Raw genomic sequence first — 23,075 nt, 5'->3', positions numbered from 1 at the left:
ACATTGGGTCAAAAATAAACTAGTTGCACCCACACAACGACTCCTTTTCGTTTGTTAACGGCGTGGGCAGAAATACGTCACAGGGTTGCACCACCGATTGTTCAAATTAAACACAACCGACTGGTGATTCCCCTGCAGGTGGGTCACCTTCCTTTGTCGTATGCCACCCGTGTAACTGTTTCCAGCCCCGTAGGCCTAGCCTTGAATCAAGATCGCTTCTTTAGTGTATTACAATTTTGAGCCAGTTCGATATGTACATAATAACGTAATTGTTACGTCCGTTTGTTACGTCTGTTTTGAAAAAGTGTTGTCCAATAAACCATGATTGGCGTTTGTACATTATTACCAATTTTGCAATTTTACACACATCCAAGTTAAAGTGCCATGAAGACAATAAAAATGACAATATTGAGTCGAATAAAGCTCCATGGCCAATTTAACATGAAAAAATCTCCCACTTTGTTTGGTACTTTTATATACAAGCAGTGCATGTATGCTACTAGCTTATTGTCAGACTAATTTGCTTCACCTGTGATAACCTGGGAAAGTCCCTGCTGGTAGCTGCGCTGAACAGTCATAGGTGAAACTCAGAAGGTTCCTCTTTGTTGCTAATGTTGAGTAGCATATAAGACGGGTTGGTTAGCTACAGGCCACTTGTTGTAAGGTTAATTTCGCAGTAAAGTTGAACTGTTTCAGGGTTTGAAAGCTATCTGATTTTTCGTTTAGAAAGCTGAATAAAACTGAATTATACACGCAGAAGTAAAACTGTTTGAAAACATTAGGAATTGAATTCATTATGTCTTCTGCTCAAACCGTTTTTAAAGGTTGCAAGATGAATGGAAATGCAACTTTTAACACAGCCGGAAACAATATCAACATCGACCAGAGCCGAACAGGTGGGTGGAAATCATTGATATATTTCTTGATCTCAAAGACCTTTTTCGCTGTAACAGTGAACAAAATACCACAATCAAGTTCAAATCTGAAACGCGATACGACGCAATTATGTTACAGACTGTACAGCCGAGGCACTTGCAGCCTAGCTGGATCAGCCTTTTCTTTCGGAACAACACATGCGCCTTAGATAACAAAAGTTAAACATAATGTTGTTTCAGTTCACAATGCGTCGAAAATACAGGAGAACAACTTTGGAGGTGCAACCATCATAGACTCAACAACAGCAGTCATGGGCAATGTGGGACCTGCAGAGGGTATACAATTTTTCCAATGTTGTGACCATACAAAATGATACGAGTTGGCGCTTTTATATGCCTATACCAACATTTTTTTCTAAAGTATTTGTAAGCTGGTTCCTATCACTACATGTGTGTGGCATCTACCTCTTTTCCGTTTTGCGTATCTAGTTGGCTGACTTTGCTACATATTCAAGTACAGTATATCTTGCTTATGCGCATTTGGGTTCAGGTGAAACTCCTCGAAGCGTTGAACAATCGCAATCCAATAAGAAACCAGAAGTCGCTTCATTGAAATCAAATCAACAAGAAACAGGTTAGTCTTGTTCGTGACTAATGTTTTTTTTGCATCACCCTGGTTACAGTTGACAAAACTGCAGTGGTTTACATGTATTCGCGATAAATTGTGTCAACCGTTAATGTTCTAAGATTCATTTCTTATAGAACCTGAAATAGATGAGGAGCCGACAGCAAAAACCGTCTTTGACGATTGTGAAATTGTCGGAAATCCAAATTTTAATACTGCCAAGAAGGACATTAACATCGACAGATCAACCAAAGGTAATTTGATGCCTATTGTGTGACTTCGACGTCGACTACCTTTTTGTTCCAACGCAAAATGAAAACGCTGTAACATTTGCCCAGAATACAACAACAGCCAGAAACAAACCAACAACTTTGAGGAGGCAAGGATTGAGAATTCTACTGTTGGGGTGATGGGCAACGTGCAAAAAGGTTCGGACTACAAAAAAAACATCCTATTAATCATAGAAAATATTTTTTTAAATAACTTTTTCATGTTTTTTTGTAGGTACCACCAGTCAACACGTGCAGGGCAGGAATGTTCCATCCGGTAAGTTAATTCTTCGTAAGGATGAGACTTTTTGACAGATGTTTATGTTTCGATGATTGTGTGGATTTAAGATTTAATGGAGACTCTCGATTCTTTTTGTAATTAATTATTTACCGATAAAAAGTTTTGACTGCAAAACAACTGACTACATTTTAAATTGAACGCTATTACGACGTGTTAATTAATCGTCCATGAAACCTATTTGCTCACGTAGTGTGTAACATCAAAGTGTGTTATAATTGGTATATCTATATTTAGCATCCCGCCCAGCTACACAACAGCAAGTGACAAACGCTCAAGGTGCGACCATAAAAGGATCCATATGTGGTGTGATGGGAAATGTTACTGTGACTAACTTGAAGCAGTAACTGACTTCGCAACTTATTGCAGTTTAACTGCGGAAAAACAAAAACTAATGACCAAGCCAAAGATTCATTCCTGAGAAGCAAATCTTAATCCAACCGCTTACTCTGTATCGTGTTTACTTCGCTTTCAAGGTTACTGTACATGGTTTTGTATACACCTTTCTATGCCAGGATCATGTTTACTGCTGACAATTTCCTTAGCTTTCATGTCGATTTTATTAATTTTCCGTTTTTAATAATGTTATTGTGGCATTTTTTTAACTAAAAATTCTGCATCTCATGGAGCAAGTAAATGAATGGATTGTATGCATCGGCAACGTTAAGGGCATTGCAAATATTGTTAACAGCATGTTGTTTATTTGCTAGATCTTTTACTAGCTCCAATTTTTAACAATAGATTTATACCTTTTTATAAAAGATGTCGAATAGCAGAAAAAAGTAAAGCTTGTGTGTTTCTTATTACCGAGTTTTTTTTGTCACTGAATAAACGATTTCAATAGCGCACCAGTTCGCTTGTGTTTACAGGTATCATCAGTATCGCTAAAAACACACAAACAACGCAGTTAAAACCAATACTAATACAAGAAAATCAACAATAATGAAATTAAAATAGTGGGTCCAGGGCAACGTTGTGTAGAAATTGGGCGCAGTATACATAATTTGCACCAATGCATGCTCGAGAATCGGGGTCATAGTTCAAGTTGTGCTATCCGCGTTTTACTGCATAGAAATTAGTTATCGGTCAACTAAATCCACAAAAAATTCATCACATTAATGAAAATGGATTCGTTCTTGGTGGTCTGTTTAGTTTGTTAGCTACGTGGGCAAATATACTCAGACGTTGCACCATCGTCCGCCGCAAAATGTGTACTGAACCGAGTGGTGTTTCCCCTGGAGGTGAGCCACCGCTCTTTGTTGTATCCCACCCACTCAACTGCTTCAGCCCTAAAAGCCTACAGCCTTAAAACAATATCCCTGCCCTACTCCATTACAATCTTGCGCCACTTCAATGCTGTTAAAGGAAGACGCAATTCGAACGTCACGTCAATATAATGTGGAACGAAACTTGATACAGTTTTGCGTTGTAACAATTACTACCTCTTCTGTTCACAGCGCGTCAGTTTCGATGTCGGTTTTTGAACCGTGTTGTTCAGCAAAACAATGATTGGCCTTTGTACACTTTAACCCATTTTGCAAATTCACATACATTCAAACCAAATTGGCATAGCGATAACCAAAATGGCAATAAAGAGTTGAATAAAGCGCCATAATCAATTCAGCACACAAAAATTCCCCAACTTGTAATTTGTTTTACCGGTGTTAACCTGGGGATGTCCCTGTTAATAGCTGCCTGAAAAACAACAAGCGAAACTCAGCAGTTCCTCTTTTTCGTGAATGTGCACACAAGGTGAGGCATACAAACAACACCACAGACAAGGCCCGCTGAAAGTATAATTTCGCAGTACTGTTTCACGATTTGAAAGTTGTCTGATTTTTGTTTAGTTAGAAAGCTGAATAAAGCTGAATTGTACCCACAGAAACAAAAAACGTTTAAAAGTATTAGGGATTGAATTCAATATGTCTTCTGCGCAAACTCATTTTAAAGGATGCAAGATAAGTGGAAACGCAACTGTTAATACAGCTGGAGGGGATATAAATATCAACCAAAATCGAACAGGTGTATGGAAGTTATTTACCTTTTTTTGATCTTTTAAAAACCTTTTTTCGCTGAAAACGTATACATAATATCCATAACGTGTGAATCTAAGATTCGCAATAAATACGCCTTACAGCTAAACACAATGTTGTTACAGTTCACAATGAGTCAACAATACAGAACAACAACTTTGTTGGTGCAACGATCACAAACTCGACGGCAGCGGTGATGGGGAATGTGGGGCCTCAGGAAGGTAAATATAAACTAATTGCTTTAGTATAATAATTAATTTCATGTATGGTTTGTACATTAACAACCTATGTAATATCACTTTGCGTTTGTAACCGGTAACTATCACTGAATATGCATCACTGAATATGCTCAGTATTAACTGAAACCATCGTCGGGTTACCTTTACCATGCATTGAACAAAACTTTCAGGTTTGGAGGAAACTTCTAGGGGCGTAGAACAAACGGCATCCAGAGAGAGGCCAGACGCTTCATCAAATTTAAAGCAAGAAGAAACAGGTTACTGTTTTATAAGCATGCTGTATTTGTTTGGATATGCCAATTTTGTTATATGATTGCAGTAATAACCCACAAATTACGCAACTAAAACTGTGATTCTGACAGAAAATAAGTCGTATGACGAACCGGCTGCCAAAACGGTCTTTGAAGATTGCGCCATTGACGGAAATCCAAATTTTAATACTGCCAAGAAAGATATTAACATAAACAGATCAACCAAAGGTAAATTGATGCCCATAGTATGACCTCCAAGTCTATGGATATTGACACGGCTCCATTGCAATACCAAAGCGCTAAAATATTTACCAGAACACAACAACTGCCAGGAACAAACCAACAACTTTAAGGAGGCAAAGATAAAGAATTCCACTGTGGCAGTGATGGGTGACGTGCAAAAAGGTTTGAACCACAGCACCATATTTAAATAAAAAACGTATTTTTTTAATGGAATGTTAATGTTTTATTGTAGGTACCACCAGTCAACAAGTGCAGGACAGGAACGTTCCATTGGGTAAGTTTATTCTTCTCAAAGAATAAGATTTGTGTTTACTTGTCAGATTGTGTGAATTTCAGATTAAATGGAAACGCTAGAGCCTTTTTTTGTAGTGCATCATTTAGCCTGCTAAAGAAAAAAAATTTAAAGCTTGGCTCCAAAAAAACTAACTACATTTTAAATTGAACGTTATAACGACGTGTTCATTAATCGTCCGTGCAACTTATTTGGTGACGTAATGTATGACATCAAAGTGTGGTACAATTGGTATATCAATATTTAGCCTCCCGTCCAACTGCACAAAGGCAGGTGACAAACGCTCAAGGTGCAACCATCGAAGGATCCATATTTGGTGTGATGGGAAATGTTACTGAGACTAACTGGAATCAGTAACTAACATTCCTGATAAGCAAATCCTAATCCAACCACTTACTTTGTATCGTGTTTACATTGTCTTTTTATTGTTAAAGCATGTTGTTTGTTTGCTATATCTTTTGCAAGTTTCAATGTTTGTAGCAAATTTATTCCTTTTTATGAAAGATGCTGAATAGCAGAAAAAAGTAAAGCTTGTGTGATTTTTATACCTGATATATGATTGAACAATAAACGATTTCAAAAGCGCACCCGTTCGCCAGTGTTTGCAGGCATCATCAGTATCGCTAAAAACACAAAAATAACGCAGTTAAAACCAACATTAATAAAAGTCAAAACAAAATTAATGAAATCAAAATAGTGAGTACAGCGCAACGTTGCATAGAAGTTGGCAGTATACATAATTTGCACCAATGCATGCTCGAGAATCGGGGTCATAGTTCAAGTTGTGCCATCGCGTTTTACTGCATAGAAATTAGTTGTCGGTCAACTAAATCCACAAAAAATTCATCACATTAATGAAAATGGATTCGTTCTTGGTGGTCTGTTTAGTTTGTTAGCTACGTGGGCAAATATACACAGACGTTGCGCCATCATCGGCCGCAAAACGTTTACTGAACCGAGTGGTGTTTCCCCTGGAAGTGAGCAACCGCTCTTTGTTGTCCCACTCAACTGCTTCAGCCCTAAAAGCCTTAAACCTTAAAACAATATCGCTGCCCTGCTCCATTACAAACTTGCGCCAGTTCAATGCTGTTTTAAAGAAAAGACGCAATTCGAACGTCACGTCAATATAATGTGGAACGAAACCTGATACAGTTTTGCGTTGTAACAATTACTACCTCTTCTGTTCACAGCGCGTCAGTTTCGATGTCTGTTTTTGAACCGTGTTGTTTCTATGCACACTTTTGCCAATTTCGCAAATTCACATACCTTCAAACTAAATTGGCATAACGACAACCAAAATGGCAATATTGAGTCGAATAAAGCGCCTTGATCAATTTAACATAAAAGATTTCCCCATTTTTTTTGACCACACCGGGATTTGAACCCATGGGCTGCCCCTGGTGGTAAAAAAAAACGAAATTCAGCAGTTCCTCTTTTCCAGTTCCTCTTAAGTCACCTGCGACAACAAGTACTACGAATCTAAAATGTAACTCAAATTAATGTGTCTGGTTTAATCGACAAGTATTTGTAACATTGTAGTCCGATCAGGAGGTAGTGTATCTGTTTAGTTGTAAAGCTCTAACAGATTTGAAATAAGATTTTTGTTGCAATGTCTGTTAACTTCAACGATAACTCTAAAATTGTGGGGAAACCAACGTTTATTACATCCAATAAAAGCATAACCGTGAATCAACATAATGAAGGTAAGTTTGGATACGACAATAAGACACTGTTTGCTAGTTTAAACCGATTTGCTAGGTGTTACTAACACAGTTTACACATAAGACACCATTTTGAACATCTGACAGATGTACAACTATTGTTTAGTACTACAAACCATTCGAAAAAGAAATCTGTACAGTTTTAAGTGCATATGTATGAGACTGTTGATTACAGCCAATGTTAAGGTACCAAACATATTGGAGATAGCTACACAGGACCAAAGTTTGCATTTCCGGGGGCAAACCTGAAAGTTGGAAATGTCGGTGACAACAGCACTGTGTACCAAGGTATTGTAACTGCCTCGTACGTTGGAGAATAACACATGTACTGTAAGTTTGACATTCCTAAATATATTTCTTCATTAAGATATCGGTGTTTTATGGTACCAATGTCCAAAAAATCTATTTAAAGTATATACATTTCTCCAGGTTCTCGAGATGAGCGGTTAGAAGATCAACAAAACAGACCAAATAGTTCAAAACCTGCAAAACGTAGTAAGTAGTTACCCTAATTAAAGGCAAAAAAATGGCTAAAAACACTTCACATAAGCAGCAGCTGCACCTGAGAACGTAAATGAGGCTGAGGGGAAAAGAGTCAGAAAAAGCAATCAAGAATCAGGTGCTGGATCAAGTTCAGGTAAAAAAATTAGTACGGTACTATAAAACGTGGATAATTTTACTACAGTGGCTATAATGGAAAATACATCTGCAGGCTGTGCCCTAATTGTGTTGTTGTAGATCATCAGCACATAGGTGACAAGTATAACGGACCAAAATTCGATTTCACTGATGCAACTGTCGACGCCGGAAATATTGGGGACGGGGCCACCGTTTATCAGGGTTAGCATTGGCTTATTTGCGCATGCCGCACAACACTTGCATGTCATTGTATTTTCATTATTGGATCGGCATGTGTCTAATATAGGTTCTATACAACAGGTGTTCCATCAACTACACGAAGGCCACAAGAAAACAAGCAAGAAACTGAAGGTGAAATAAGTAAGACGATATGCAAAGTAAAAACTCATTGACTGCTAATATGATCATACTGATCAACAGGCTGTGTTCGCTTTAAAAATATTCTCCGTTTCCCAGAACAAACCTCGCAATTTATTTTTATGCAAAATTTGAGCTATCTCTGTAGTAGAAAAAAACATTTATTTTACTCTTAAAGGAAAAAATACAGGTGGTGATCAACCTGAAAATACCCTTGTCTCTGAGAGTAGTTCAGAACAAGCTCCCACTACAGGTACGAGCATCATCGCGTCGGGTTAAAATTATATCGTTGAAACACGTATAGATTGAAAAGGGAAAAGACAAAAATGTTTGCTGTTAAGTCTGTTGTTAAGTACTAACACAAGGTACGTCAAGTCATAATGATGTGGTACGATTACTGTACCTCTGCTGTTCACAGGGAGTCGGTTTAGAACCGTGTTGTTCAATAAACCATGATTGACCTTGCACATTATTTTTGATTTTGCAATTTCACACACATCCAAATTAGAGTACCATGACGACAATCAAAATGAGAATATTGAGTCGAATAAAGCGCCATGGTCCAATTTAACATTGAAAAATCCCCCACTTGGCTGGCTGCATGTATGCTGATTGTTTATTGTCAGACTAATTTGCTTCACCTGTGATAACCTGGGAAAGTCCCTGCTGGTAGCTGCGCTGAACAGTCATAGGCGGAACTCAGAAGGTTCCTCTTTGTCGCTAATGTTGAGTAGCATATAAGACGGGGTGGTTAGCTACAGGCCACTTGCTGTGAGGTTAATTTCGCGGTACACTGTTTTATGGTTTGAAAGCTATCTGATTTTTCGTTTAGAAAGCCTAATAAAACTGAATTATACACGCAGAGGTAAAACTGTTTGAAAATTATAGGAATTGGATACACTATGTCTTCTGCTCAAACCGTTTTTGAAGATTGCAAGATGAGCGGAAATGCAACTTTTAACACAGCCGGAAACAATATCAATATCGACCAGAGCCGAACAGGTGGGTGGAAATCATTGATATATTTCTTGATCTCAAAGACCTTTTTCGTTGTAACAGTGAACAAAATACCGCAATCAAGTTCAAATCTGAAACGCGATACAACGCAAAATTAGCTTACAGGCTTTACAGCCGAGGCATTGCAGCCCAGCAGGATCAGCCATTTCTTTCCCACAAGTCGGAGCGACACATGCGCCTTAGAACAAAAGCTAAACATAATGTTGTTTCAGTTCACAATGCGTCGAAAATACAAGAGAACAAGTTTGGAGGTGCAACCATCATAGACTCAACAACAGCAATCATGGGCAATGTGGGACCTGCAGAGGGTGGATATAATTTTTCCAATGTTGTTACAATACAAAACGATATGATTTGTGGCTTTAATATGCCAACCAACAAAGTATTTGCAAGCTGGTTCCTATTACTGCATGTGTGTGGTATCTACCTCTTTTCCATGTTGTGTATGTAGTTGGCTGACCTTGCCATGTATAAGTAAAGTATATGTTTACGCAATGCTTGTGCGCATTTTGGTTCAGGTGAAACTACTCGAAGCGTTGAACAATCGCAATCCAAAAAGAAGCCAGAAGACGCTTCATTGAATTCAAATGAACAAGAAACAGGTTAGTTGGATTTTGAAACGTCGGTCGGATCTGGATATATTTATCGGGTTTGTTCGTGTATAAAGTTCTTTTTGCATCACCCTGGTTACAATTGACAAAACTGCAGTTGTTTACATATATTTGCGATAAATTGTGCCAACCGTAAATGTCCTAACATTCATTTCTTAAAGAACCTGCAATGGATAAGGAACCGACTGCCAAAACCGTCTTTGACGATTGTGAAATTGGCGGAAATCCAAATTTTAATACTGCCAAGAAGGACATTAACATCGACAGGTCAACCAAAGGTAATTTGATGCCTATTGTGTGACTTCGACGTCGACTACCTTTCTGTTCCAAAACAATATTAAAATGCTGAAAAATTTGCCCAGAATACAACAACAGCCAGGAACAAATCAACGACTTTGAGAAAGCAACGATTGAGAATTCCACTGTTGGGGTGATGGGCAACGTGCAAAAAGGTTCTGACTATAAAAAAAGCATATTTAAACATTGAAAATATCTTTTTAAATAACTTTTTTATGTTTCATTGTAGGTACCACCAGCCAACATGTGCAGGGCAGGAACGTTCCATCCGGTAAATTACATCTTCTTAACACTTGTGTTTATTTGACAGATGTTTGTGTTTAAATGATTGTGTGGATTTAGGATTAAATGGAGACTCTCGATTCTTTTTTGTAATGCATTATTTGCTGATCAAAATTTTTTGAAGTTTAACTCTTAAACAACTGACTAAGTTATAAATTGAACCCTGTTACGACGTGTTCAATAATTGTTCGTGCAATCTATTTTCTGACGTAATATATGACATCAGAGTGTGTTACAATTGGTATATCTATATTTAGCATCCCGCCCAGTTACACAAAGGCAGGTGACAAACGCTCAAGGTGCGACCATCAGAGGATCCACATGTGGTGTTATGGGAAATGTTACTGTGACTAACTGGAAGCAGTAACTGACTTAGCAACTTATTGCAGTTTAACTGCAGCAACTTATGATCAAGTCAACGATCCATTCCTGAGAAGCAAAGCACTTACTCTCGTGTTTTACTTTGCTATTGCGGTTATTGTACTGCGCATGATTGTGTATATCCCATTTCCATGTCATAAACATGGTCACATTTTTACGTACGTTTAATATTGTGTAAGCTGCAGATAGATGACCACTGTTTCGACCTAAAAGGTCTCATCAGTGCAGCTGGTGTGACTATCAGACGACGTTGCTGACCAAACGGCCAAGCAAAACTTCCACTTTGTGGTGGCTATACAATTAACGTCATCCATAGGGCACCAAACTAGGTGCCTTTGACAGCAGTTATAAATAACCTATAACTGCTCCAGCCCTCATTGTAAGAAATGAAAATTTGTACATTTGTGAATAAATGTGTGTGTATGTTTGCTTTTGTTACATATTGTATTTGTATAGATTATATAGAGATAATCGTATTGTTGCAACATCTTCCACCAGTTCGAAAGTTTTTCAGCAACTTTTTGCTACACGAAATGTGAACGTCTAATGTGAACCCAGCTTGATTTGCGCATTCCCAACAGAGCGCACTTTGACCGCCGTAAACTCTAATACCTGAACTTCTGTAGCTGAGTTGACAGGGAGTTGACTTCAAACGGGAACTCGAACTGTGATCCATATTGGCTGCTAATGGTGTATTAAAAGGCCACTATATAGTTTGTCTCAAAAACATACTCCCCGGTTAATTTGGCGTTTCAAAAACTACATGGAAAGAAAAAGTCAATTGTCACTGTCTGTGAACGTGAATATGGCAAGAAAGACTTGTCCTGCTCTATACATCAACTCACAAAGTACTTCCGCCAAAACAAGTGTATATAATGCATTCCTGTGAGCGGCTTTCTTTAATTATTACCACTGTCATTAGTTTGGTTACTATGTACCGTAATTATCTAATAATATTGCTAGTTAAGGTCAATTCCGAGGCCTTCTGTAGTTCTTTTTATCCTCCCGCGATGACGTCACACTGTACCAAACCCCGGAAACTTTCAGGGGAAGCAACCTGGGAAAACACCCTCAAATTCTATATCTCAGACAGGCTTACTGCTTCTCTGTAGTGCAACAGTCAGCCAGTAGTTTGGAGCTAAAATATAACTCAAATTAATGTACCTGGTTTAATCGACAAGTAATTGTAACATTGTAGTCCGATCAGGAGGTAGTGTATCTGTTTAGTTGCAAAGCTCCAATATCTTTAAAATAAGATTTTTAGTTTCTTTTGTTGCAATGTCTATTAACTTCAACGATAACTCTAAAATTGTGGGACAACCAACGTTTATTACATCCGATAAAAGCATAACCATGAATCAACAGAATGAAGGTAAGTTTGGGTACGACAATAAGACACTGTTTGCAAGTTTAAACCAATTTGCTAGGTGTTACTACCACAGCATACATATAAGACATCATTTTGAACATCTGACAGATGTGCAACTATTGTTAAGTGCAGTAAACCATTTGAAAAAAAATCTGTACAGTTTTAACTGCATATGTATGAGATTGTTGATTACAGCCAATGTTTAGGTACCAAACATATTGGAGATAGCTACACAGGACCAAAGTTTGCATTTTCAGGGGCAAACCTGAAAGTTGGAAATGTCGGTGACAACAGCACTGTGTACCAAGGTATTGTAACTGCCCCGACCGTGATGTGGTACTGCCTATACGTTGTAGAACAACACATATACTGTAACTTTGACATTCTTATATATTTCTTTATATAGGTGTTGGTGTTTTATGGTACCAATGTCCAAAAAATCTATTGAAAGTATATACATTTCTTCAGGTTCTCAAGATGAGCGGTTAGAAGATCAACAAAACACACCAAATAGTTCAAAACCTGCAAAACGTTGTAAGTAGTTATTATACCCTAATTAAAGTCATACAATAGCTAAAAACACTTTACACAAACAGCAGCTGCACCTGTGAAGGTAGATGAGACTGAGAGGAAAAGAGTCAGGAAAAGCAATCAAGAATCAGGTGCTGGATTAAGTTCAGGTAAAAAAAAATAACACGACAAAAAATAGAAAAAACTTTTATAATGGCATGATTGGAGGTTTTACGACAAAATTTCTTCTGTAAGTTGTGCTCTGTAATTGTGTTGTTATAGGTCATCAGCACGTAGGTGACAAGTACAATGGAGCAAAATTTGACTTTACTGATGCAACTGTCGTCGCCGGAAATGTTGGGGACGGAGCCACGGTTTATCAGGGTTAATTACGCTTGACGTGAAACACTTGCATGTCATTGTATTTTAATCTTTGAATCTGTTTTGTCTAACATGGGTTCTATAAAATAGGTGTTCCAACATCTACACTAACGCAACAAGATAAAGAAAACAGGCAAGAAACTGAAGATGTAACAAGTAAGACGATTGTTTAATCTTAGTATGGATGTAGTTAATCTGTAAAAAACCATGGCGTTAATATGCTTATGCAATTGATAAGCTAATTGACTGCAGATATGGTGATACCAAACAACATTATTTTCTGTGTTCACAAAATTTTCCTTTACCCAAAATATCTTTATATATATTGGGCCATCTCTGAAGTAAAAATACCTAATACAGATGGTGATCAGCCTGAAAACGCACCTGTTCCTGAGAGTACTACAGACCAAGCCCCCACTGCAGGTATGAGCATCATTGCGTCGGGTTAAAATTATATCGTTGCATCACGTATAGATTAAGGAAAGAAAAAGCTGTAAGTCTGCTGTTAAGGAAGGCAACGTTTACAATACTATATACACTGCTTTTAACATCAGCGACAAGTGGTAACTGAATGCACTGACTCACCCCAGCAAGTGGAAAGCAAGTGACGTAGAAACTGTGAAGTGAGTCTGAAGGTCTGAAGCAGTCCTACAAAGTAGCATCGACAGTTTTCCTTTTAAAAGTATACGCTTCAAATAATTTGCATCTATAACGTATTGAATTTTACTATCACGATTTCGTTATGAAAGTGTAACCAATAACAAGTGACGCCAACCCAAAATAAGTTTTGAATGGAGTAGGCCTGCCAGTAAGAAATAACGTAGTTTCACTGAAAATATTCAAATCACTTGCTCATATTATCGTCTGTTTACTCGTAACATTTGCCCGTAGACGCTCAAAAAGTTTGTTATTGTACACAAATTCTGTACGTGAACGGCACACAACATGTCGCACAGTTGTCTGCACACCAACAACATTACATTTCCTGATTCAATGACAACATAGTAATGAAAAACCATGTAACAATCATAATACATTTCCTGCATGTTACAGAAACGGCTGCCCCCCAGGGCGACGAACATGAGGATGGAAATAGGGCGACAACACTGCCGCAAGTCGAACACGAGCAAGGTTTGATAAGCTTCAAAATTGGATTGCAAAGATTGTATTGCACAAAGGATAAGCAAGAACGAGATGTTATTAGGCAATTACGGAACGAAGTTGTGTGAAACTTATACTCGCATCATGTAGAAATAAGTTTCACAACAGATTTCGTTAAGTAGCTTAAAGTAAATTAACTTCTACAAGCAAAAACTAGAAGTTTTTCATTTGCGTTTACAGGAAATTGACCTGAAGATTCATAAAGCTCCACTATCGGATTTACATTCCTCCGGACGAAAGAAGTTCCACAGTTGCCAGCAGTTGACATGCGTTTACTCATGTTTGTCATTTTGAATTGTTCGATTTTTGGACCAAAATCATTGCCTAAAAAGCTCTTTTTATTTGTGCGCAATTTTGAAATTAATTTGATTTTGGGGTAAAAAAGTGCCTTGTGAAATTTTCTTAGTGAAACTTTTTATACGTATCAACTACCTTCGTAATTTAATGTTCTCGGGCCAATAAATATGAACTTTTTTTGACCACACCTGGATTTGAACCCAGGATATCTCGACTACGAATCCCGATCAGGTTTTCTTCTTTGTGTATGGGTCGGGCGCTTGACTACTGCTGACATTTAGTTTTTTGTCGATTTGGCGACACCCAGCGGTAAGAAGACAAGCGTGCATAAGATTGCATAGTGGCCAGACCAATTCGGATTGTCGATGGCCAAATGTCTGTAGCGAAGCTCCTATTTTATTTACTATCCATGTTTCAAATTGCAAACATCTGTTCCATTTTGTGTGCTAATGAAACTTTGCTAGACCTTTGCATGACGTAGTTTTTTAAGTTGCTTAGTTTTTTGCGGATTTACTCATAATTCTGAGAATAAAGAGATCTACGATCTGTGACGTAAGTCAGTTCGACTTTTCGCTTTGAATAAATAAAACTTGTCAATATTTTTAACGGTGCAGGCCAGTCTCTTTATTCTCAGAATTAAAAGGATTATCGGCGAATATTCAAATATACAGCAATATGTTTTCCAACACCATTCGTGAAATTTGAAACGTTTCTTGAATCAATTCTACCCACGTAACTTCATATGATTTGGCCAAAGATCAGTAAAATGTTCCCATGCACATGAACCAACGCAATGCCAAATACAAAGTGAATCCCCTGTATGTCGATATTCATAACATATAATCGAACTCCTACAGCCAGTACCTGACCTCTTGTAACCCCAGTAGTTTGCAATAGTTCGTTTGGAAATGAACAAAGTCTGCCCACATGCTCGAGACGTGTTTGCGCAGTGTCACCAACCATTGTCATGCCAATTAAAGAGTTTCGAACAAACATTTACAAACCGGTCACAAAGCGCAGCAAACAACAAAGCGCGACCTTCCGTGTTATGTTTGTGTGGTGCAGTAATTGGAAAACGTATCGAAGCCCTTGGTTGACAGCCCGCAAGTAATTTTTTAGTATGCACACCTAATGTGGACTGGATACGTGAAAGCAACAATACCAATTTAAAAGCTAAAGTCTTCAAACCTTTCGTTGATACATAAATCTGTTGCAAAACACATTTAGGCGTTAACAATGTTTACAAATCTGTCTTAACATGTTTGATCGGCAGAAACTAATGCGTAGCGATACGATAAAAATGTTATCCACCAAGTAACTGTAATCGAAAAGGCACGAATTAAAATTTTGACAGGAATTTTTTTGCAAGGGTCACAAAATAGGTTTGATATATGAAAGTGCTGAAAGTTTGCGTACACTGTAAGAACTCTTTCCACTACGGGTGTAATTTGTGCCGATCCCAACTAGGCGTCTTGCTAAAGTTTAACCAAGCCGCAAACAACATGTCATCAACGGAAAAGGGTTTCATGGATTTAAAAAAATCTTCACAAACCCCGTTGTCGTTTAAAATACTCTTGCAAGGCGGTTGCAAAAAAATGAAACTGGTGCGCCTTTAACTGAATTAGATAAAATATAACAGTTATTGTTATTTCATGACGCAAGAATAAACAAATGCGCTGTTGGTGAAGATTTAGTGGAGTTACCTGTTACCTTCGTTTACGGATAAATCGGGTAATTTATTCTATCTTCGTTGCCAGTGGTTGCTCTACGGCGTCTTGACTGTCTAATGTAATATTTACCTAAGAGTAGGCATGAAGCATCCAAGAAAATATGTCAAGAAATAGAAAAAAAATAAATAATGCAGTAATGGAAGGTGCAGTACAAATAAAAGAACAAATAAACATAAAATGTCCGGAAAAGCACTACCATTGTTCAGTTTTTGATGGCAAGGCCACGGTATTATAAACAGTCATTGCAAATGATTTACATTTCAGAAACGTGAGTCACAATATTGCATAACGCATCCACCTGGTGATTAACCGTCTAGTCAGACCGTATTCGCTGTTTAGGTTAAGACTGCTTCGTTTCCAATGGTAGAGATCCCCTACGTATATGTGAAGGTTGCCTGGCGAGTTGTGCGCTTGCGCACCAGTTTACCTTGGCCACAATATACCCTGTGAAACCATTGAGCTCCTGTAGCTCATTTGGTAGAGCATTGGGTCTGGTTAGCCCAGGGTCGTGAGTTCAAACCTCACCTGCTTATCAGGAAAAAGTGGCTGATCCAGCTAGGCTTTATTGCCTGGGCTGTCAAGCCTGAAAACCTCATGATGCTGTCCGTTACAGAAAAAATTTTTGCCTGATTTATACCAATTTATCATACATAGGCAAAGAAGAAACCGGCGTGCACAAAAATACGCAAGAAATCCAAAAACCAACCCAAGGCCAGGGCAAATCTCCCTACGGTTGAGTGACGTTTTGATGTATTTAGACTACTTTTATAAATGATTTAGGTCTTTGAAGAAATGCTATCTTGATATATAGGGCACCAGTTAATCATAACCACAATTTACACCTACTAACATTATTTACCCACGTTCCCAGTCGTTAGTTCGAAACTCACTGAAAGTTTGATTTTTTAAGGATTTTTGGTAATGGGCATGAAGGGTTAATGCAGCTTGGCTGTGATGCCAGTGAACCTAATGAATCCTAACTATTTTATGAATTTTTATCATAAACATTACATTAGCACAAATTATTGTAAATCGTAAATTGCGCATTGTTTTTATCACAAAAGTAATCAACGCGTATATTTGTGAATAGGAAATCCGCCACCTAGTGGCGATGCATCTGAAGTTTGCCAAACGGCCAAGGTTGTTAAAGGTGGACATTAGGTGAGCAGTGAGGGATGCATAATGTGTTTGTGGTTGTTTAAATATTATCTCTTTTTGCAGACAAACAGTTCCCAGCACCGTGTGACACCATGGTTTACCTGTCACCTGTATCCACTTTATGTTTCTTGCTTGTGTGTAAATACCTGGTCGTTTTACATGTGAGGTATTTCGCACTGGAATCTTTCTCTTTATTAGACTTTGTGCGTTTATACCACTTTTGAAACTTATGAGCAGTTGTTTTCACAATATGTTGCAAATACACCTAATTATGAACATTATGTCCATATACTTCAACAACGTATACCGATCCGTGCTTTAAAGCATATCAAATGTAATAAAATGTGTGTGCAAAAAAGGAGAATGTACAGTTGTCATGAATATCAAGCATATGTTTAAACAGTCAATAGTGCGGGAAAATTATACAATTTAAACATAATTTTAATTTGTTTAGTATTTACGCCCAAGCACCCGCCTTACACTCTGACCACAAACATAACTGATTACTGCAATCACTTATTAAAATTATATTGAAGTCAATTTGATATAATTTGCAAGCAGTTGCATTGTCTTTTTTGCACAAAACATGCCAAATGCTTACAATGCTGTATTCATTCGTTGTAACGTACAGGAATCCAACCATTGCCATCCAGCATTTCATATTCTTTGAACAAAGTCTGTCTACGTGCGCGAAATGTGTTTGCATAAGCCCACCAGCCATTGAATAAAGCAAGTTTCGAACAAACAGTGACGGTGTCGGGAGAATCAAACAACAAACAGTCACATGCCATGCTATGTTCGTGCGAGGCTGTAGTCGGAAACCGTTTCGAAACTCTAAATAACTTGCATGCTAATTTATAATATCGATTATTACATGATCCAATTTGGTGGTGTGCATGGCAGTGAAAATTGGTTGATGGTAAGTCATGACACTGGTGCCCAGAGGAAGAATGGAATAAGAAGTTAATAAAATAAACAAATTGCCTGGTCAGATGGTTTTAAAAGTAGGCATGAAGCATCCAAGAAAATATAACAAGAAATGGGAAAAATAAAAAATACAGTAATGGAAGGTACACTACAAATAAAAAACACAATAAACATAAAATGCCCGAAAATACACTACTATTATTCAGTTTTTGATGGCAAGGCCATGGTATTATATACAGTCATTGCAAATGATTTACATTTCAGAAACGTGAGTCACAATATTGCATAATGTATCCACCTGCTGATAAACCTACATAGTAACTTAAAAACTGTGCTTGATGTTGTCCTAGGGTAAATTCAGCAAACGATTTAAGACACATATACTTTTTATAACTTTGTCACAGTGTAAAAGTTTTTTTGAATGAATACGTGACCGATGTTCAGAGTTAGAAGAACAGTGAGTTGTTAGCTGGCATTTAAAACAACAGTTCTTCTCAGTTATTTAATTAAATCTTTTAAAAATTAAAAACAATTTTTTGAAACCATACAATTTAAACTGCATTACTGTAAAGTAAACCCATCGTGCCCCCTAACCCTGTTCCTATTTTCCAACAATGGACGCGTTTAAAAGTTAAATAAATATAGTAGATCTAATGTATCGTAAGTTGGCCTATTGCGCAAATTCAATCGCATGGCGATAGTTAAACTTGTGCACGAGATATGCTCGAGCATTAAAACTTTGTTGCTACATTCGAAATCTGCTATCATTCACTGTTTGACTTCTAATTCCATTACTATTGTCCTTACATACGTAAACGATGTATTTTAAAGCTCCACAACACCACGGCGACAGTTATGGCGGATCGAAAATTGACCAGCGAGGTGCAACTCTCAACGCCCAAATTGTCGGTGAGCACGGTTCAGTCAACCAAGGTAATAGCGATTTCACTTGTCGTTACAATGGTAAAAGAATGGTGTTTACAAACGGTTAAAAGCTTGTGATGTGTTATTCTGGATCAATTTATTGTTACAAGGTTAATACCGCATACCCGTGACCACGATACCTAATTTCTGCCCTGTTACATATGGTTATAAATTAGACTTTTGCTACATTTAAACCAATTTACAACTTTCTTTTCATCATACATAGGCAAAGAAGAAACCGGTGTGCACAAAAATGCTCAAGAAAATCAAAAACCAACCCAAGACCAGGACAAATCTCTCTACGGTTGAGTGACGTTGTGGTGTATTTAGACTCCTTTTGTAAATGATTTAGGTCTTTGCCGAAATGCTCTCTTGATACAATTTACACCTACTAACCGCTGAGCTCTTGCAGCTTTGTCGATATGGAGTTGGTCCTGGTAACCCCAGAGTCGTTAGTTCGAACATCAAATTTGATTTTTCAGGGATTTTGTTGAAGGGTTGATGCAGCTTGGCTGTAATACTAGCGAACCTAATGAATCTAAACTATTTTATGTTTTTTATCATACATTTAATATTAGTTGTCTACTTATTTGGCGCAAATTATGATAACTCCTAAATTCCTCATTGTTTGTATCACAAAAGTAATCACCGCTTACGCTTGTGCGTAGGAAATCCGCCACCTAGTGGCGATGCATCTGAAGTTTGCCAAACGGCCAAGGTTGTTAAAGGTGGACATTAGGTGAGCAGTGAGGGATGCATAATGTGTTTGTGGTTGTTTACTTTTGTGGTTGTGTCACTTTATGTTTGTTGCTTGCGTGTAAATACTTTTTCCGCACTGAAATTATCAGACATTGTGCGTTTATACTTTTAAAACTTATGAGCACAGTTGTTTTCACAATATATTTAAAACACACCTAATTATGAACATTGTTTCCATAACCATCAACAATGTATACCGATCCGTGCCTAAAGTTTTCAACATAAACCAGACATCGCTAACGTTAAACTGCTGATATGAAGCATCTGAAGACTGTTTTGGTTGTAAGATATAACTAAATTGGTGTTGACGCACCGCTGATTTGCCCTAAATCTGTAAATGGAATAAACAATACCGTTTCTTGTTAGTTTTGATTTTTTTTTTTAATTTTTCACAGCCATTGTTAATTTCCGGAGTTCTTCGCCTTGCTGTAACTGTGAAGGAAAGGAGTAACCGTTTGTTCAATTATTTACAATAAAATATAGGCGTACAGGTTGAAAGTCGTAAGCACTCTGTGGTTTAACCGCCATGGTTGGTCGTAATCACCGTTTGGATACGATCCATTTACAACAAATACTCCGCATTCACTTAATCCAATTATCAACCTTTGTATGTCATATCAACCGGTGAATTCAGCGTTGTTGCGAGGAGATTTTAGATCTTTGAATACAGCGAGGACGCGCTCACTACTATTAGTAGCTTGCTTAGTATCTTGCATACGTCACGGTGAAAAAGGAACTCGAACCAAAACGTAAACCTCATGACAGGATTAATCAAGCCATACGTAGGGCGATTTTTGTTAGGTGTGCTGGCTTAAAACTAAAAGCAATTGGAGATAAAAGTTGAAACTGGTGTGCCTTTAACTTAAGGAAATTTCGTAATTAGCTGGGAAAGGGGTCACCTTTGCTAAATCAATCACAATAAGGTGGGCATACCGGTTAAAAGTCGCAACTACTCTGTGGTTTAACCGTCAAGTTTGGCCTTAATCACCGTGTGGTAACGATCAATTTACAACAAATATTCCGCATTTTCTTTATTATTATCATCAACCTTTGTAATGTCATCTGATCTGCGCCGCTATAAGCAACATACAAAAATGAGAAAACGAAGTTTTAAAAGTGTATACAGTGTTGTCGCGAGGAAATTTTAGAACTTTGGATACAGCGTGGGTGCAACGACTACTGTTGATCAGTAGCTTGCTTACGTCACGGTAGCTCGCTTAATATCTTGCTTACGTCACGGTGAAAGAGGAACTCGAATCAAATCGTAAAACCCATGACAGGATTGATCAAGTCATACGTGGGACGACTTTTGTCAGATGTGGTTTGAAAATAAGCTCCGTTTTTGGTCTGAGATATAAAAACATTAGTTCATTTGACAAGTTGTTTATTGTTACCAGCATTGCAAGTACACTGTTACGATTACTTTGTCGCTGCAAGCTGTGCACCTTTATTTGGTGATCTGTAAGGTTTTCTTTGGCACATGTCTGTCCACAACAATTTCAGTAACTGCAGTTTTAACGGAAAGACTGAGATAAACGAAGCACAAGGAGATATGCACATCGACAAATCCACAAAAGGTAGTCCACCTGTACAAATCAACCATTCCTTATAAAATTATTCAATTTTTTGTGAGCAGTATACAAGGATAGCAAGGTACAACAAGTGAACTTGCAAGGTACGAATATCAGTGGAGGATCGGTTGTGGGAGTGCAAGGAAACGTGAATATGGGTGAGTCAAATGGTTTAAATGAGATTGCAGTTTGTAACACTGGTAAATGGTATATCTTCTCCTACCAAGTTAAAAAGAACGCAATAAATGGTTATACTTTCTACTGGAAACCATAAAATCATTTCTGCTGATTGCAACTTTGTTTACTCAGGGCCACAGCACATTGGTGACTCATACGGTGGATCAAATTATAATTTTTCTGGCGCAACAGTTCACGCTGCAAACGTTGGTGATCATGGGACTTAATTTTTCTGGCTACGGTCAACTTCTGTGTTACTGTTTGTGTTAATTTTACCAAAATCTCTTTTATATTTCGCAGGGCCCCAAAATAATTATTACGGAAAGGTTGGTGTTGTGGGAAACGTTAAAAATGCAGGCAAGTAGCAAAATTAAAATTTGCTAAAAGTTCTCAGTTTTGTATAATCCATGAGCACGAAATATCTAAAATGAAAAAATTTGCATACAGATGGCATCAATTTTTAGTGAGAAGAGCAAAACGTTCACACTCTTTTTTTGATATATTTAATTTTCTTAATTTTAGCATGTTGTACCTTTTTAAAATGTAGTTTCAAACGACTAAGCATGTAAAACTTGATGAATTTTGTAGCATGATGTTGTTTGTTTATAACTATTACACCATGTTTACTGCAGTGTAGTGTGCCTTGCAAATTACAACCAATTATCAGATGTTTGATTGATTTTTCCGCCTACCCAACTTTTCAGCAAACACAAAGAATCATTTGCAAAGTTGACAGTGAAACATTGCTTGTTGTAACCAACATGTGTATTTGGTGAAAAAACACTTCTGTTACATGATCAATTGGTATACGTTGTGTGTTTGCTTAATAAAGTTTTTGTAAGATTCTGTCCCAATGCAAAAAGTATCTCAATAAAATAAAATTATATTAGAAAGTTTTTTTTTCATTTTAGCTGTAATTTATGTATGCATGCAAGGCAGAATAGCAGCTAATTTCTAGACCGGTGGTGCAAAAGAATCAGAAATGTCGTATTAGTGAATCTGTCTGCGTGGTTAACACCAATCGTATATGAGAAACTTTTGTGATTTTCTGTGCAACAAAGTTGCACTTACTATACACATCGCATGCTTACAGTTAACTAGCAAAGTCCACAAGTTAATTGGCCAGAAAACAACTCCAGTTCGTCGCAGGTAAGTTTTTTCCTGACGCACTTTTCGAATTCATGGTCGTAAACGTTATAATTAATTGGCATATAATCAGTTTGCTGGAATAATATTCGCACCAGTGGTAGCGTTCCGCTGCAAAGCTTGTTAAGGCTTTCAGGCAAGTGTCTAACGACGTACCTGCTCTTGTTCACCTTTCTTATTGTATTCTTTGAAACATTTTTGCTTCACCAGTTACGCATTGGTCGCCAAGAAAAAGCAAATACGTAGAAGTTTTTGCTGCAGGGCCAATCGCGCGGATTAGACTAAAGAAAATATACAATGTAGGTAAAGAAAATATACAATGTACGAAATGCATCCGTATGTGTGGATTGGGAACACACGAGAGCAATGCGTGGGTGAAGTAAAATTAACAAACATTTCTCACGTTGTGTGAGTCATCACTTTTGTATTATGTAATAACGCAAGCAAACAATGTTTCCAAAGAAATTAAAGATTTCTATAGACAACTTTCCTTTGTAACTCACGAAAATGTAGCCCGAGTACTGTTTTCTACAGC

General features: G+C 37.6%; 4 protein-coding genes and 3 long non-coding RNA genes across 14 annotated transcripts; all 7 read left to right on the top strand.

Moving 5' to 3' along the window:
* Positions 1 to 656: 656 nt before the first annotated feature.
* On the top strand, positions 657 to 2,915 carry LOC145903248 (uncharacterized). The gene is made up of 7 exons (XM_082991312.1): positions 657 to 896; positions 1,116 to 1,211; positions 1,426 to 1,509; positions 1,638 to 1,754; positions 1,839 to 1,928; positions 2,005 to 2,046; positions 2,305 to 2,915. Exons 1-7 carry the CDS (start codon positions 797 to 799, stop codon positions 2,412 to 2,414), a joined length of 639 nt encoding a protein of 212 aa, XP_082847438.1. The 5' UTR covers positions 657 to 796; the 3' UTR covers positions 2,415 to 2,915.
* A 1,007-nt stretch (positions 2,916 to 3,922) lies between these two features.
* Positions 3,923 to 5,710, top strand: LOC145903513 (uncharacterized). The gene is made up of 7 exons (XM_082991598.1): positions 3,923 to 4,089; positions 4,226 to 4,321; positions 4,510 to 4,596; positions 4,702 to 4,818; positions 4,906 to 4,995; positions 5,066 to 5,107; positions 5,373 to 5,710. Exons 1-7 carry the CDS (start codon positions 3,990 to 3,992, stop codon positions 5,480 to 5,482), a joined length of 642 nt encoding a protein of 213 aa, XP_082847724.1. The 5' UTR covers positions 3,923 to 3,989; the 3' UTR covers positions 5,483 to 5,710.
* Positions 5,711 to 6,593: 883 nt separating this feature from the next.
* On the top strand, positions 6,594 to 10,857 carry LOC145901520 (uncharacterized). Of its 4 annotated transcripts, none has more exons than XM_082989237.1 (14): positions 6,594 to 6,828; positions 7,033 to 7,134; positions 7,276 to 7,341; positions 7,397 to 7,483; positions 7,585 to 7,686; positions 7,786 to 7,845; positions 8,021 to 8,095; positions 8,731 to 8,844; positions 9,072 to 9,167; positions 9,378 to 9,461; positions 9,632 to 9,748; positions 9,833 to 9,922; positions 9,997 to 10,038; positions 10,307 to 10,857. In XM_082989237.1, exons 1-14 carry the CDS (start codon positions 6,735 to 6,737, stop codon positions 10,414 to 10,416), a joined length of 1,239 nt encoding a protein of 412 aa, XP_082845363.1. In that variant the 5' UTR covers positions 6,594 to 6,734; the 3' UTR covers positions 10,417 to 10,857. The 4 variants fall into 4 exon arrangements, with proteins under 4 accessions (XP_082845363.1, XP_082845364.1, XP_082845365.1 ...); XM_082989238.1 differs by having other exon boundaries at positions 6,595 to 6,828; positions 7,400 to 7,483; XM_082989239.1 differs by having other exon boundaries at positions 6,595 to 6,828; positions 7,786 to 7,836.
* A 671-nt stretch (positions 10,858 to 11,528) lies between these two features.
* LOC145901523 (uncharacterized) lies at positions 11,529 to 14,759 on the top strand. 2 transcript variants are annotated; one of them, XM_082989244.1, is made up of 9 exons: positions 11,532 to 11,802; positions 12,006 to 12,107; positions 12,268 to 12,333; positions 12,396 to 12,479; positions 12,592 to 12,693; positions 12,781 to 12,846; positions 13,051 to 13,113; positions 13,744 to 13,821; positions 14,032 to 14,759. In XM_082989244.1, exons 1-9 carry the CDS (start codon positions 11,709 to 11,711, stop codon positions 14,037 to 14,039), a joined length of 663 nt encoding a protein of 220 aa, XP_082845370.1. In that variant the 5' UTR covers positions 11,532 to 11,708; the 3' UTR covers positions 14,040 to 14,759. The 2 variants fall into 2 exon arrangements, with proteins under 2 accessions (XP_082845371.1, XP_082845370.1); XM_082989245.1 differs by lacking the exon at positions 12,592 to 12,693 and having other exon boundaries at positions 11,529 to 11,802.
* Positions 14,760 to 16,014: 1,255 nt separating this feature from the next.
* Positions 16,015 to 17,184, top strand: LOC145902012 (uncharacterized). Its single transcript, XR_014402570.1, has 4 exons — positions 16,015 to 16,104; positions 16,533 to 16,610; positions 16,969 to 17,039; positions 17,100 to 17,184. It is a non-coding gene; the product is annotated as an uncharacterized LOC145902012 (long non-coding RNA).
* A 1,615-nt stretch (positions 17,185 to 18,799) lies between these two features.
* LOC145902009 (uncharacterized) lies at positions 18,800 to 19,630 on the top strand. Its single transcript, XR_014402569.1, has 3 exons — positions 18,800 to 18,896; positions 19,114 to 19,191; positions 19,556 to 19,630. It is a non-coding gene; the product is annotated as an uncharacterized LOC145902009 (long non-coding RNA).
* Positions 19,631 to 21,038: 1,408 nt separating this feature from the next.
* On the top strand, positions 21,039 to 22,136 carry LOC145903463 (uncharacterized). 4 transcript variants are annotated; one of them, XR_014402650.1, is made up of 4 exons: positions 21,039 to 21,226; positions 21,283 to 21,375; positions 21,527 to 21,635; positions 21,695 to 21,751. It is a non-coding gene; the product is annotated as an uncharacterized LOC145903463 (long non-coding RNA). The 4 variants fall into 4 exon arrangements; XR_014402652.1 differs by lacking the exons at positions 21,527 to 21,635; positions 21,695 to 21,751 and adding an exon at positions 21,842 to 22,136 and having other exon boundaries at positions 21,039 to 21,223; XR_014402651.1 differs by having other exon boundaries at positions 21,039 to 21,223; positions 21,527 to 21,785.
* The last annotated feature ends 939 nt before the right edge of the window (positions 22,137 to 23,075 follow it).

This window comes from Ascidia mentula, chromosome 5 (genome assembly GCF_947561715.1).
Source record: "Ascidia mentula chromosome 5, kaAscMent1.1, whole genome shotgun sequence".
In the NCBI taxonomy this organism is placed as follows: Eukaryota; Metazoa; Chordata; class Ascidiacea; order Phlebobranchia; family Ascidiidae; genus Ascidia; species Ascidia mentula.
This window is presented reverse-complemented; position numbering and strand designations above follow the sequence as displayed.